The following is a 16537-nucleotide window of genomic DNA, read 5'->3' on the forward strand; positions in this document are numbered from 1 at the left end:
ATTATTTATTACCTTTTTACAATTTAATTGCAGACATACCTTTGTTTTAGGTTTTGTAAATTTAACATAGTTTCTATGTAGCAGAAGCGTAAATATAATAATAGTAATATTACTATTAATAGTAATAGTGGAATATAGCCATCAGTTTGGGGGTGGGGAATCAGTAGGTATTGTTTGTTTTTGTGTTGTTCTCTAGTTTTGTTGTTATATATGTTCTTTTAGATATATATTTAAAAAGTGTATGTAGTTGTGTTTATGTTTAATTTTTAAAAAAGGAAGGGCAAAAAATTCTCATCTCTGTTTGAATTTTAATTCTTAGCTGACATTTTTTTAAAGCAATATTACATGTAACAAAAAGCAACCAGCTATTCAAACGAGCACCAGCTTTACAGGTCACAAAGCTTGGATACAAACAAAAGATTCATATACCTTGTTTGGATAGCAAAAACATTTTTCTTCAGGGTTTTTTTCCATCAGGGGAAGTGCAAGTATTTCACCAACATGAATGGTTGATGGTGGTACTGTAGTTGTTTTCGAGCTTTCTTCCAAAGGACACTGAAATTATATATTATTCTGATATAAGTCAACTTTATCAACAGTGACAAAAATGTATAAATAATTCTGTGTTCATATAAACATAAATAAAATATTGAACTGAATTAAAAGTCAGGCAATGAGTGATTTATTTATTTTTAAAAAGCTGCTTGAGAATATAGAGCAAACCTGTGGTAATTTACTGTTAAGTTATTCCTACGCTCATTGGCACGTATGACTGAGTGTATTTTACTCTGTAGCTAGAAATCTTCTTGTCTCTTTATTTAAAAGTGGTGGTCACATAAATATTGGAGCCTTGAAGAGTATCATGAAGCTCTCAGCAGCTCCTTGAAATCTGTATGCTTACAATACTTTACTTCTTAATACTGGAGAAATGCAAACCTCTGATCCTACCTATGGTCACAATCTTGTGCACATTTACATGGGAGTATGTTCCACTAAGTTCAGTAGGGTTTCAATAGGATATTGAAATATATAGGATTATGGTGTTAGACACATCATTCTTTTGAGTTCATTTTCCAAGTGTAAGCTATCATCTATTTTCCATGCAAATAAAATGTGAGCATTTTTTTTAAAAATAGCCTTGGTCCAGCAAAGATCATCACAACTTTTTATTTTGAAGAATAATATCACCACCCTCACAAAATGCTGTTCTGTACCATGTCTTATTAAAGATTTTTAAAAGGTGTTTCTGTCTGATATTTTGTTTTATAGCCGTGACCTGGCTCATCACAGAGGACTCTTTCTGGATGCAGAGTTCAGCTGACTTTCAGTCAAATCAAAGGCAAAAGAGAATACATAGGGCAAAGGCCATAATGGAAAGTGATCATCAAAAGTTATACCGATCATGCTAAATAATGTACTGATATCATCATTGTAATATGCCTATGCATCTACAAGAGCCATCCATAATGATCATCTAAACTGATGTGAAGCAAACTTTTCACCTTTTTGTTGTTGAAAGTTTGGAGCTTATCAGACAGACTTTAAAACTGGACCAAGCGTCCCGGGCTGCAGCCAGGACGCAGGATGGAGGTGGGGATTATCGTATGCTAAATCGCCACCTAATCGCCACCCGCCATCAGCCTAGGTCTAAGCTGAGTCCCAGCCATGATTGTCACCATTTTTTTGAAGCCTGAAAGCTTCCGACTTCAAAAAAAATGCTGGCAGAACGCGACTGGGACCCAGTTTGGACCCAAGCTGATGGTGGGCGGCATTAGTGGCAATTTAGCATGCGATAATCCCCGCCTCCATCCCGCGTCCTGGCTGCAGCCCAGGACGCTTGATCTGGTTTTAAAGTTCATCTGATAAGCTCCATTGTTTCTCCAGTTTTAATACCTTTTCATTCCATACTTTCTAGCATGAAAAACAAATCTAATGTAAGCTTCTGTTTCAAAGAACAGACCATTCCAATGATGTTGTATGATTTATTTACATTTCTATAAGGGTGAAGAAGCAGAACTGGGAATTTATTCCAAGATATAGCCGAGTTAGTGTGGAAAATCAGTAAACCAAGGGGTCTTTTAGCACCTTTGAGATTGACTGAAAGAATGACGCTTGAAGCATGAGCTTTCACAGACTTGAGTCTGAGGAAGTAGAGTCAAGTCTGTGAAAGCTCATGCTGCCAGCTTCTTTTCATTGGGAATTTATATGTAAGAAGAATGAATGCAATGGCATGCTGAGGCCATCTGCATCCAAACAATGGTAGGATGATACCTTGGGCCCCTCCCACTGCTTAGTTATGGAAGGTATCAGTACATCATTAGATTCATTCTTTTTAAATCTAACTTTCATAACTCAGAACTAGTGAAAACATATTAGATGCATTGTTAATTTTATAACTTACCATATCCTCAGATATTTCACAGCAAGTCTCCTGAGCAGCAAGTCTGGGATTGCAATACAAGATCATGTGACCAAGTTCAATCTGTTTAGTAAACACAGGGATATTTATCAGCTGTATAAGGCAAGCAATACTGACGCACGTGAACCCTCCCTGGCCACAGTCCAACATAGTTTAATAGCTTTGGCCAATTGAAATAAACATGGTTAAGTCTGCCTAACTGGTCTGAATTGTGGGCATAAACTTTTAAAGCACAATTTTTTTCAATAATTCCTCGGCAATGCCTGTGAAAAATTATGTTATCTTTTTGTTATTTTCTTTTTCTTTCTCTTTTTCAATTTGCTTTGTTCCTAATAATGTCATCACCTAGGGGGATTTAACTTGCTATACAGGATTTTGGTGTACAATACTTTGCTAAATGGCCAGGATATATTATCTTAAGTGATATACCTGTAAAGCAAAATCTGATTGACTATAGCATTGTGATGCCATTCTGTTTAGTACTTCGATTTCTACTATCCAGTATCACTTATGACATTAATCTCAAAAAGAAGGAAGTAAGAACAGAGTGTAAGGGTGAAGCAGGGGAATAAATGACAATAAACAGGTTTTTTTGTTTTTGTTTTTGTTTTGTTTATTTTTTGTTTTTTGTTTTTTTGTAAAAGTAAATATTTTCTTGAAGGGTTTGAGGAGGTGAATATTTTTATCCTAACAGCTCTTTTTCCAGATTGAAACAGGAAAATAGTCAGTGCAGAGCTAATCCTATATGAACAGATGTTTGGCATTTGAACTGTATCACTCTTTGCAGCAAGAGGTATATAGTTTATTTTGCGTTTGTGATTGGCTTACTGGAGAGATATTAAGGAGTTTATTATATTGCCCTTTCCCATCCTTTCCTCCCAAGCTAGGCGCAGGCTGAAAACTTTTAAATGCAGATTTTATTCCACGCCTTCGTGCCCAGATAGGAGGCATCCCATACCCGATCATGATATTCTGTACCCGATCTGTACTTCTCCTGCAATTTTTGAAAGAATGGGAAAGGGCAGTGCAATAAATTCCCATGCTAGGTCTGAAGCTCTTTTATCCTTTTGGGGGTGTGGGAATAATTGGCAATCAAATTCTTTTTTTCACCCAAGTGACATATTCTGCAAGTGTTTGTCTGCTGAAGAAGAGAGTTTTATAAATGCTAATTGTTTTGTGAAACATTTATTAGCTCAAGAGAAAGAAACCAGATGGAAGGGAGTCACTGATGATGTGTGGACAGAGGAAAAGAACTTATAAAGGGAATGTGACAATGGCAAGAAGCCCTGGGTGGGAATACTTTCCCTCCCATGGAACAGTTAGAATGAAACCTGTACATATGGAAAAGATTGGCCAATACATAGGAAATGCATGTTTTCTGTGTGTGTGGCATAAGAGTCTGAGTGCATTATTAAACTAAAATGGTGGAAACACACACCATATATGAAAAGCGTTTCAGCTGTGTGTGTACTAAGCTATCTTTACAGAGGAGGGGAAAAATCTTATTTTGAAAAGTCTCTTACAACGTGTTAAATGTACTTATTATATGTTTTGTATTCACTGAACAAATGTAAGAATGTATAGCAGCTATTCTCAACCTGGAAGAACCCTTTTAATATTTTTTTGGTTTCAGGGAACCTCTGAATAAAAATTATTATATCTACAACTCAAAAAGGGTTTTAATCAAATCTGTCTCAGAACCCCTAGTGACCTCTTGCAGAACCCTAGGTTTCTCTGCTTGGGAACCTGTGATGTATAGGTTAAATGCCACCTCCTTATGACATCTTTTCTTTTTCTTTTGCCTCCTGTTTCCCACTTATGCCATATACATTAGATTGTAAAATTGTGGGCAGAGAGTGTCTGGTAGGTTGGCCTCAAATCCTGAAGAAGAAGTTGCTCAAAAGGTTGTAAGACTGCTTACACAAGCAGTGGCACAACTGCTTAGAAACCTCTTGCACAATTTTGTTTTTGTTTTTTATTTATATACTGCTATTCCAAAGATCATAGCGGTGAACAGCAAGTAAGCTAATTAGCAAGTAAGCTAATTTGCCCCCAACAGTCTGGGTACTCATTTTAGCGACCTCGGAAGGATGCAAGCCTGAGTCGAGCTTGGGCCCTTTTGCTGGCCTTGAACTCGCAACCTTGTGGTTTTGAGTGAATGGCTGCAGTACAGGCATTTAACCACTGCGCCACCAATCATCTAACAATAAAAAATATATATATTGTGTACGGCCTTTGCACTAACTCTGAATATACAGTGCAACAAGTTCAAGCAGCCTTATGCTACTACAATAACATTGCTGGATAAATTGTCTTGTGTACGAATATTTTGTATACTTTCCATTTAAAATATGACTTTTTTTTTTTTTTTTTTTTTGCAACATCAGAATACAGCCAGGATGGCAAACATATGACTTTTAAGTGGGGAAAATAATGGCAGTGTAAGGACTGCTTAAAACAGAAATATTATCTGACCCTTATCTCTTAAAAGCAGATTAATTATATAGAATGGGTACACAAAACAATTATTTCAAAACACGTTCTTATATGACACATTAATGACAAGGAGTTCTTCCTAGCCAAGAACACAAAAATAAAGAAAATATAAAAAACAGTTTAGCTCATTTCCAACCATAGGATGCAACAGAACTTAAGACCTAATTTAAAAGATAATTTCTAAAACTTGCAATGTCTAGCAAAGTTCTGAGGTAGACCATAGAAATATACAGATTTAAGTATCTGTTTCATAACATTCATTGCCGTGTGAATCCTGCCCCACTGGGTATTCACCCCCTTTGAGGTGTCACCCAGTGCGGTCCTACCCCCTGCACCCCCCTAGTAACACTCGTGGCTGTAGGTTGCAGCAATCATAAAACCCTCCAGATGAAAAAAAATATGCTTGATTGCAATTCTCAGCATTCTCCACCACCGGCCATTCTAGCTAGGGCTCCTAGGATTTGCATCTGGAGGAGTCTATGATTTCCACTGCTGTCCTACAGTCTGCAGAACCGATTTAAGAATCAGTCCTCTTATTTCTAAGACCTTTGTACATCAGGACATAACAATATTTTGCAAATTCTTGCTATGTGGCCACAAATACATTTTAAACACATTGACGAGGATCCAGTAACTCCATTTGTAAAAACAATTCTAATCCAGTGGGGGTTCATATTGGAGGGAGGCAATTTTAACTAAGGACCCTATCACACGGGGTTAAAAGAGCAGCTTACCTTTCCCGAATTCAGTGCTAATTTGGGTGGCAGTCAGTTCCTATCACACATAAATTGCCACCAAATCGCTGCCCAGGTCCATCCCAGATGCAGCCCAGGTCCTCAAAGCCGCTTCCGTGCCCCTTTTAAAAAACAAACACTTGCAACTTCTAAAAATGGCTGCGGAAGCAGCTTAGATGACGCGGGCTGCATCCGGGACAGACCTGGGCGGTGATTTGGTGGCAATTTACATGTGATAGGAAGTGGCTGCCTCCCAAATTAGCACTGAATTTGGGAAAGATAAGCCACTGTTTTAATCCCATGCCATAGGGTCCTAAATCTCCCTTTGTATTACTTCCCACACTTTTTGGGATGTTCTTCCATAGCAGCTCTATAATATCTTCTTTGCGGGTACAGGTGACTGTGAGCGGCAGGGAAGAAACTTTGGAAGAAATTGCCCATTCAGAAGCACTCCACTCATAGACCCAATCCATATTTGTGTTGTTGAAAAATGCTTTCATATGCCACTTACATCTACAGGCTTGCCATCTAAATAGCGGGTAGCAATAAGAATCTTCCCTTGGAAATCCGCAATAGCTTTTTCATCAGTCTCCCTGTGCTCAATTAAACTGCAGTCCACATACAGGGAAATCATTCTTGATTGTACACTAATGCTGAGTTTATGCCACTGTCGATCAAAGACTGAATGTATTTCATGGCTTTTGAAGGTGTAGCGCAAGGACTGCCCCTGCGTAGATTGTGCAATGTACTCTAGAGTCTTCTTTGAACCATCAACTGTGATGTAAACCTGAAAGAAAATTTAAAGAACAAATTTTTAAAATCACAGTAATACTTACAAAGCAAATTAAATACAGGAAGTGGGGGGAAACAAACAGAAGCATACACTTCATTGCATACTGAGTGAGATTAAAGGAATCACAATTCTATTTGGTCAATGGAACTTTTATGCATTTCTTTTCCCATTGCAGTCTCATGTGTGTACACACATCTACCAAAGCCACTCCAGGAGGTCAGGAGACTCTCCAGCATGACATGGGATGTACGCTGAGAAACATTAATGGAATTTAAAACTTCCCTTTGCACTATGAAAGGAAATCAGAATTTCTGTATTTTGAGCTTCTTGAATGATAGTGGGATATAGAGATAATGAATGAAAGTTACTGAAGCAGTAACTGTTCCATTAATTAATTTATTGACACCTACGGCTGAGTTGCTGGAATGAGTATCAAGGGGTGGGATCCAGCAAGCCCCACAAATAAAAAGCAAAGATAACTAAGGATATTCACTAATTTTAATCCTCAACAAGAAAGGGTGTCTTGATACATCATGACACTTTGGTGACAAAACTGTAAACCACTGAGACCCCCCACCCCCTCATATATATATATATATATATATATATATATATATATATATATGAGTGAAAGCAAAAGACTGTTTCCCTCCTGTGTGAAGTCAAAGGCTTTCATGGCCGGCATCCATGGTTTTTTGTGGGTTTTTCGGACTACGTTGCCATGTTCTAGAAGAGTTTCTTTCTGATATTTCGCCAGCATCTGTGGCTGGCATTTTCTGAGAATGCTTGACTGGAAAAAGTGGGTCTATATATACTGTGTGAGCCTGGGCATGCAGGAGTGATTTGCAACCATCCATTATGAAGCCAAGCCCTCCCTCCAGTCCATCTGCCTTGGTCTAGGCCTCGGAGGTAGAGAGGAACTGCTGGACCTCTTACTTTTTCCCTCCACCACTCCCTTCTCCTTTTGTGTCATGTCTTTTTAGATTGTAAGCCCGAGGGCAGGGAACCGTCTAATTAAAAAGATTGTATGTACAGCGCTGTGTAAATTTACAGCGCTTCATAAATAAAGGTTAATAATAATAATAAATAATAATTTTTCCCCACAGATTTTGTGTGTGAATCTCTCTCTCTCTCTCTCTCTCTCTCTCTCACACACACACACACACACACAGGGTTGGGGTGGAGAAACAAATGAAGAAAGCAAAACAAAATTGGAAAGACCATTTGTTCTAACCTGTGGCAAGTTGCGCTGATCTAAAATTTGCAGCAAATACCACCGCTCCTTTTTGCTGCTTCTTCTAACACGGAATGTGGCAGTTAAGAAGTATTCCTCTGGAAGTCCATTTGGAAACACTTGCCTAAATAAATATGTGTAGATGAATGTTCTCATTAATCTGAATGTGATCATTAATGCAAAAGAAGAAAAGAAGCATATGCTGAAATGCATGATACTCAAGTATGGGCTTTCAGATGCTCTTGCAAGTGTACTATCTTCAAGAGGCAATTTCATATCTGTCAAATGCCTAGGCTTAACAAGCATTACAAACCATTATAAACAGCTAAGTCAAAGGCTTTCATGGCCAGCATACATAGTTTTGTGTGGGTTTTTCAGGCTGTGTGGCCATGTTCTGGAAGAGTCCATTCTTAACATTTGGTCAGCATCTGTGACTGGCATCTTCAGAAAAGATGCCAGCCACAAAAAACCATTACAAATAGCATTTGGATCCTCAAATATTCATATACAGTTGAATGTCAGCATAAAACTGCTGATATCTTTTATTCTTCAGTGCAAATAATAATTTAAAAATACTGTAACTCACTGCATAGTTCAAATTTAGACACACATCCTCAATTGTCAATAGTGAGCAAGGCACAGCTATGGCTATATCCTGAGAAATAGACTACAATGAATTTAACGGATCTTATTCCATTATGGGTATATGAGGAATTTCATTCACACACAGGTAGGGTATAAATCAAATAAATGAATATAATGAATATAATAACTATAATAGATAAAATCATTATAATGTGTACCATAGCATTATATAGGACTTTTTAAAAACTAGAGAAAGGAGCCAGCTTTGTGTTGGTTCAAAGCCGGTTTGTCCCCTAGTGCTATTTCTCTTTTTTTCTTCTCATTTAATATGTGTGTGTGTGTGTGTGTGTGTGTGTGTGTGCTGTTTTAATTTTTCCACTCCAGAACTCATCCAGCCTGCCCCAGCTTTCCATGGTTTAGAAATCCTTAGTTTGACTCTATCCATATTTGTTTTCTTCTTTCCCCTGCTCCTTTTGCTTGTCACTCACTGCCCAAATCTTTTTCTTTTTCTCTGATCTTTCCCCGTCTCCACCTGTGTGCTTATTCAACCTTCCCTTACTTTTAATTCTTATGCACCCTGCACCTCATGCCTATAGCTTACCTACAAAATGAGAACAATAATACTGAGCTGAATGGGGGTAGCTAAAAAGAACTAATATAGGAAAAGTGCTTTGTGTTTTCAAAAGCCCTTTTGATGAAATATTGGCCTTAGGACAAATAGCTGCTTTGTTTTTAAGACAGTTAGCAATACAATTCTACAGTGTCCATCCAGAGGAGGACTGAGTGCACTGGGGCTTATTACGAGATGAATTAGACATCACCATGGATTGTTGCAGCCTACTGAAGCTTTCTGTACCATAAATGACCAGTGATAGATTTATTTTCTAGGATCCAGACATAGGTCAGTTATGCATGGCTCCAGCATGTCATCACATTATTATTAAAAGGAATTATTCAAGCACTGGTTCTCTGGCTCATAGTGCCCCAGTGGTAGACTTAAAATGGGGACTGTAGCTACTGCTTTCTTCTCTGACAACAGTCACTGGTCAACAGAAGAGCTGTTTTCAGAAGATCTCAGAAACCTAATTATAAATGCAGAACCTACTGTTCCTGTTATCTGACACTGAAGGCAGTTTCATGGTTCTGGTTGTAAGCCCTTTCCACCTCATACTTACTTTCCGGCTTTCCTTGCCAACAGGAAGCTTTGATTTTTATTAACCCATTCCCACACAAAAACTACCTAGTTTAAATGAATAGAATGAGGGGATCTGTCTGAAAACTGATAGCTATGCCTACTTCCTCACCTTCAAAAACTGAAATCCCAGCAACTTCATTATCCATGCTTGCTAGGTGTCCTAATTTATTACATAAAAGTTGTGTTGAGCCAACATTTGGAAACAAATATATAGAGGGCCAAGTGGCTTTATGTTATGACTTCCGTACATTTAAGAGTCACATTTGCACTCAGCCTCAGTGTGTGTATATATACACAGACACATACATGAATATATCATATCCTCCAACATTTTACAGATAGAAACTGGGGCACATGTAGCCAAGCAACAACAGAATTTCATCAAGATAGTAAATGTTATTAGTGAGGGGAGCTACTAATGAGCTAGGGGAGGCTACAGCAGTTTCCTTTTCCTACTGTGAAAACCAAGATCCTGTCCCTTCACATCTCCTCTTCCCTGTCTTAGTTGACCGCAAAATATTTTTGGACTTTGAATTCAGTTTTCAGCAAGTGAAGTGAGTTGAGGACAAAGGGGGAAAATAGGAACAGGAGAGAGAAGCTTGGACATTTTGAAAACAGCTGAAAAAATGGGACAAGAAAGGATTAATCAGGACTTTCCCCATCAAATTGGGACATTTGGCTGAATGATGAATGCAGGCTGCCATACATGTGGTCTGCAAATGAGTTACAGATCACATGCATGGGAGCCTACATTTCCATCTCCATAAAATGTGAAGAGGCCAGTATATGCAGGCCAGATCACACACACATGCGCACGCACACACACACACAATACATGTCCCATGAAATGCAAATCTTATCACCCTCCTATAAGAAATCTAGGGAGTTTATCCCATTAACAGATAAGCCGGCTTACCTCTTCTGGCTTGAATTCATGATCCGGGATGCCCCCAGATGTTATCATACCTAAATCACCACCTATCTAGCCAGCATGCTGCTGCCTGGATGTATCCCAGGTCAAAGCATCACAATGCCTCACTCAACCAGCCAATTTTTGAAGTTGGAAGCTCCTTGACTTCAAAAAAGTGCTGGCTGAGCGAGGCTTCGACCTGGGATACATCCGGGTGGCAGCATCCCAGCTAGATAGGTGGCGATTTAGGTATGATAACATCTGGGGGCATCATGGATCCTGACTTCAAGCCAGAAGAGGTAAGATGTCTTATTTGTTAATGGGATAAGCTCCCTATTCTGTGTTCCCTCTAACTACCTAAAGGTTTTGAAAGCTATCTGTATAAAGAGAAGGCACCCACTGGGTGACCTTGGGCAAGTCACAGTCTCTGAGCCTCAGAGGATGGCAATGACAAACCCCCTCTGAGGAAGCTTGCCAAGAAAACCCTGTGATAAGTTTGCCTTAGAGTTGCCATAAGTCCAAAATAACTTGAAGGCAAACAACACACACATTTTCCAGGTGTGACAAAATGATGTATGAATCTGCCCCTTTCCTCATTCACTTTAGAGAAGGACTTGCTAAATGTTCACTGAAGGCCAAAAACAGGAAGCTCACATTCTCAGTCATGTCTGCTGGCAGCAGCTCCTGCCTGTTATTTCTTTACCACACCCTGCAGAGAGGGGCTCTTATCTTTCACTGGGCAAATAACTGGGCAAGCTGCCCATACGCACAGCACATTTATGAGGAGGCAGTAATGTCAGATTAGTGCAGCAGCCCAAGTGCTATGGGCACTGCTTAAGCACCATCTGATATTCTGGTCTTCTGCTGGCCCTCTGCCCAGGGACAAATTTCACCCCAAGTGATCTCTGAATGCAAACTGGGAAGAATTGCTGCTTTTAATTCAATATAGCAAGGCATGTTTTCTAACCAATTGTTTACAAAAAGCAGATCAATATTAAATGGCAAGAAATAACTCCTCATCTTCTTCCTACATGTCTTGGCAAACCAACAATGTATAATATTGAGGGATTCTTAGGTGAATCATCTCAGTAACTTCTTTAAGGTTCTAGTCCAGTAAGCATCTTCTTCTCATGCTGCTCAAATGTCCATCAACACATATACCCACAACTGAAGTGCAAAGGAAGGCAAGAATTATTTTGAATTAATTTTGGCTGATCATCTAAACAACACTTATGGGGCAAGAAAGAAGTTGGATCCAGATGCCCTTCCTCAAACAAAAATGCTACTTCCCTAACTCAAAGGCACTGTAGTCTAACCCAGTATTTTCATTTAAGACTTCTGAGGTCAAATGTATTTTAACCAAAAGATTTCTCAAAAAGGAACCAGTGAATTAAAACATCAAATCAGATAGGAACAATTATGAGAAAGGAAAATTGGAAAATGCCAACATTATCAACACGAGATGACTGGGTGAGAAATGGGTGGAAAAATTGTTAACTCATTCTAAACAGTCATAAAGGAATAGACTTTCAACATTTTAAGATGTGTGGAAGCATTTTTATCATACTGGAATATTTTTTTAAAAAAATGAAAATGTTTCATGAAATAATATTGCACTTGTTAAAAATCTTAGACCATACTTTTGGAAATGATTGTATATTTTGCCATTGTTCTCTTCTGTTTCTAGAAATGTATTTTTCTTCTCTTTTCTTGCATGGCTGAACATTCTCTGAACTTAAGGTGCTCAAGCCACCTCAGTGGATGCCTTGAGCACCTTAAGGTTTCTGACATGATAACTGACATGGCTCCATCCTATGGATTCCAGAGGATGGAGCCATGGCAGTTACAGCAGTGTCAAATTCCATTAATTTTGCAGTGTAGATGAAGCCAAAGAGACACCCTTAATACTTAAAATATGTGAGGTAGAGGGATGAGTTTGGAAATGATCATCCCTTAAGGTACAGCAAGAAAGATAAGGGAAGCCAAAGTATGGAGATTTATAGAGCCTCTTTGTTCCATATGTGCCTGACACTTTTCTTAGCTTCTGGATATATTGCTTTTAATTATTTATCCCTGCCTCTCCACAAGCTCCTGAAAGTTCACAAAAATAATAGACACACATATTTATTTCTCTACATCAGATTCCCTGATCTGCAGATACCTCTCTCATGATGCACTTTGTTTTGTTTTATGTACTTTTCTAGATACTGCACAGAGGTATCGCTATGGAGGCAAGGCAGTCAGCAACTCTTTTGATATAAATGAGCTAATCATCCTCAAGCATGCCTCTTTTCCAATTAACCATGAAATAACTGCTAGTTCTATAGCAGTCACCATCTGGCTTGGAAGATGAAATACAAAGCACATCCTGAGGGACAGTTGTAAATGATTTGTGCTTACCTAGGCACCAATTAATAGGCTGGAAATTTACTTTTGCCTTGGCATATGCCCTCTGTTTAGAGCCCAAACAGATCACTTACACTGATTAGGTTTCTGGCACTCAGCAGTTATATCCTACAAAATCTCATCAAACTCTAAGATTTTAAACATATTTTTCCAATGAGCTGGCCCTTCATTTAGAAAATTAGCACTGAATAAGGTTTTGGTTTTATGGTTTCAAAAAATCAACAAATCTATTTATACTTTCAGGTCTGCTGATTCTCTAAGCCACACTATGTATTTGGTCACTCTTATTTTTCTAGAGGAGGTAGGGGAATCTCCCTTTCACTGGCATAACAATGACTAAAGCATACTACTAACTTTGATTCTGACATGTAATCAGAACACCTGTCATTTTATAAAACTCCAGTTCAGCAAGACTGAACCACAGAACTAAGGCAATGGTATGCAAAAGCATACAGGAAGAAAGCAAAAACTGGGAAACAAAAGGAAGAGAAGAAGAAGTTGATACCAGTTAAGGGGGGGGAAGCAAAAAAAAAAAAAAAAAAAAGCAGGGTAGTTGTTAATTCCTGTGGGGCTAAAAAAGCATAGAAATATCCTGTTGCATAAGTTCCTTTTGAAGAACCGGATTCAAATATTTTTACTGGTGCACTATAATTTAAAAATCCTTTGTATATTCCTTAGACCAGGGCCCAAGAGAGATGGGCCAAAAGTGCCACCTTCGGGCCACATTGGGGGGTATGGCATTTAAAAGTCGCACACCCTGAACGCAGCCGGATACTGTGCCAACGCCACACCAGGCAAGAAGAACCAGGACAAAAAGGAATAAGTATAATCTGCTCCTTCTGGTGACCTGGTTCAGGACTGTGGCAGAGGTCCAGATTGGGATTGGGACCATGCGGTTGCTGTGGTCCCGCCGTGATCAGGGCAAGAGTGGCCTCTGCCTGCTTTTCCCCCATCTGCATCACTCCCAAGACATGGTAATGTGTGTCAAAAATTCTTGGATTCAGACTCGGGCCAAGGTGGCTGACTTTTAGTAGCATGGTTTGAGTCCTGCTCCTAGCTTTATTATAGGAATTATTATTATCTTGAAGTATATGGAACGATTCCACAGGGGCAGAAATGTAGTCTCCAGAATAACCCTCCAGCTCAGGAGTGGCCTGGGGAGCTGTCTGGTAGAGACATCAGTCCTGGAAACTACAACATTCCACAGTGTAAAGATGAAGAATCACAAGGATTTATTAAGGTCAGCTACACAGAAGCTTCTTCAAACAAAGATTTCCTATATTATATTAATTCATTCCACATATAAAAACATCACATATAAAATATTGAGAGCATACTTTAATAACAAGGCTTAAAATATATTGGAATGAAATAATTATGTTTAAACAAATTCCCTGAAGAATGCTGAAAAAATATAGACTGTAAATTCTTGGTGGAAGTAGTTGGGAAAAAATAAAATAGCCTTTCACTGGATTATTCCTACAGGTAAAAAAAGTATGATTCACTCTTTGGAAAGAGTGAGAGACCTGTTCAAAATGTTGAAGGAAAAGGTCCCAGAAGGGGACATTTAGACTGTTGAGAAGTTGTTAAGAAGAAATAATAATAACAATATAAATTAAGATATGTTAATAAACCTGCTTCAAAATGAATTTGAAAATAAATTCATGGAATAGAAATAATTAAATTCACCTCAGAAAAGGATGGGAGAGATATTATTTTAAAAATCCCAAATAAATGATTTGTCTTCAAGAGACTCATACAAGAAAAAGAGACTGTACATTTTTGCAGAATAGAAATATGGAACTAGAATTTGTGTCTGCAAAAAAGAATAAGCAAGAATAAAAGTAGTGTTTATATAGGTTAAACATTTGAAGATGGAGAAGGCAGATGTGTAATTGTGGAAATCAACTAGAACGGCAAGATAATGCATTTAATGGGTATTTATTGCCCCAATAATGAGAAATCAACTTCCTATGAATTTTTTTAAAAAACAGCCTCTAAACTTGACCTACAAAATTGGGTGTGCATGGCAGTTGGAGTGGGGTTGTTGATCCTAAAAAAGACAAATGTTCCAGTAAAGGTATTAAGAAACATCAAGAGAGTTTGCCTAGAATTTTTTATTTAAAAAAACACATGGAGAACTTTGGACTAATAGACAGTTGGAGATATTTACAGTCAAACTCTAGAGACAATATTTTTTTTCTTCCAGAGTGTCATAAATCATTTTCTAGAATAGATATGCTTTGAATTTTAAAGAATATGGCTAACTTATTCCCCTTCCCACTGTCATCCCTTTCTCCTTTTGTTTCATGTCTTTTCTGGCTGAAGAACGGGATATAAACAGAGTAAATAAATAAATAAATAAAATCTTAGTAAAGAGTATGGACAGTCTACCAAAAAATGATTCTGATCATAATCCCACCATGAGGTGCCTGAAAACAGAACAAATACAGTTTGGAGGGAAATGTAATGAATATTTATTTTTGAAGATGGAAATATGGCAACAATGTAGAAAAGAGCTGAGGATGTTTTTTGAACTGAACCTAAATAAGAGTATAATCTTTGATTGTATAATATTTTGATTGTAAATTAGGCTGTTCCTACTAAAAACTACTGTATATACTCATGTATAAGTCTAGAAATTTTAGTCAAAAAATTGGCCCCAAAACCCAGAATTGACTTATCCACAGTTCAGTTTAAGTACTGTACTTTAATTCTAATTATAAAAAGGGAAACATCCTCTGGTGAAAGGCAAGAATATAATCTGTCCCCTCATTCATACAGCCGTTAGTGTAAATACAAACAGTTATGCCTGCTAAAATTTTGTACGTTCTTTGGCACTAGTTTTTTTTCTTCATCCTTTAGTACTTTTGTTACATCGCCTTATGTTTTACCCTCAACTTATCCACGGGTCATATCAAAGTCCATTATTTTGGCCCCAAAATCCGCTTTTGACTTATACATGAGGTCAACTTATAGTCGAGAATATACGATAATAAAAATACTGTAAAAAAGAAGTTGTTTGGGGGCTCTAACTGCCATCAGTTATGCATGGCCAATGATCAGGAATGATGGAAGCAACAGTTCAACAACATCTGGAGGATGTTATAGGCCATAACTACAACATAACTCCAAGTTCTCATGAAGTACAGACTTCCAAGTAAATGATATATGTTTGCAATGGAAGTGTCTAGTCTGGCTCTCCAAATTATAATACAGTGGAGCCTCCTCATAAGCTGCCTTTTTATAGGCGGCTTTGAGCACAGGCGCTCAAAGCCGCCGGCGCGCGTGGGGCGGAAGGGGTGGCGCGTCCCATTCAACTGAATGGGCGCGCGCACCCGTTGCGCCTCGCGCACCGTCGCACCGCCGCGCCACCGCGCACGAGCCCCATTGGAAACAATGGGGCTGAAGCATAGGCGGATTTTTTTATACGCGGAGGGATCCAGAACGTATCCCTCGCGTATAATAAGGTTCCACTGTACAGGCATACCCACGTTTTGGTCGTCTGCTCTTTGATGATCTATTCTTTCGACAATAATCAGAATGGATACATTCCTCCACTTCATCTATCCCACCCATCTCAAAAGCTCACCTAATCAAAACTGCCCTCACAGAAAAGGAGATGGATCATTGTTGTGAGCTTCATGCAGGCAGAAGCCCCCCACCACACATTTATCCTGTCTCCCCACCACCCATCCTTCATACCTCCTCTTCTGCCATCCCATGTATTCTAACCATATACACCAGTTTCTCATGCTAATAGCA

The 16537-nt window shown here is 38.5% G+C and overlaps 1 protein-coding gene across 1 annotated transcript in view; it reads right to left on the bottom strand.

Annotated features, from left to right (window-relative positions):
* Positions 1–16537, bottom strand: part of COL19A1 (collagen type XIX alpha 1 chain) — a 294427-nt gene that overhangs the window by 204748 nt on the left and 73142 nt on the right. Inside the window, exons 5-8 of the mRNA XM_089530985.1 lie at positions 7677–7800; positions 6161–6436; positions 2402–2482; positions 430–555 (exon numbers count right to left, since the gene is read on the bottom strand). Coding sequence (XP_089387111.1) covers positions 430–555; positions 2402–2482; positions 6161–6436; positions 7677–7800 — 607 coding nt within the window. The remainder of the gene's footprint in view (positions 1–429; positions 556–2401; positions 2483–6160; positions 6437–7676; positions 7801–16537) is intronic.

This window comes from Sceloporus occidentalis, unplaced genomic scaffold (genome assembly GCF_023333645.1).
Source record: "Sceloporus occidentalis isolate IW3139 unplaced genomic scaffold, rSceOcc1.0.p SCAF_6, whole genome shotgun sequence".
Classification (NCBI taxonomy): domain Eukaryota; kingdom Metazoa; phylum Chordata; class Lepidosauria; order Squamata; family Phrynosomatidae; genus Sceloporus; species Sceloporus occidentalis.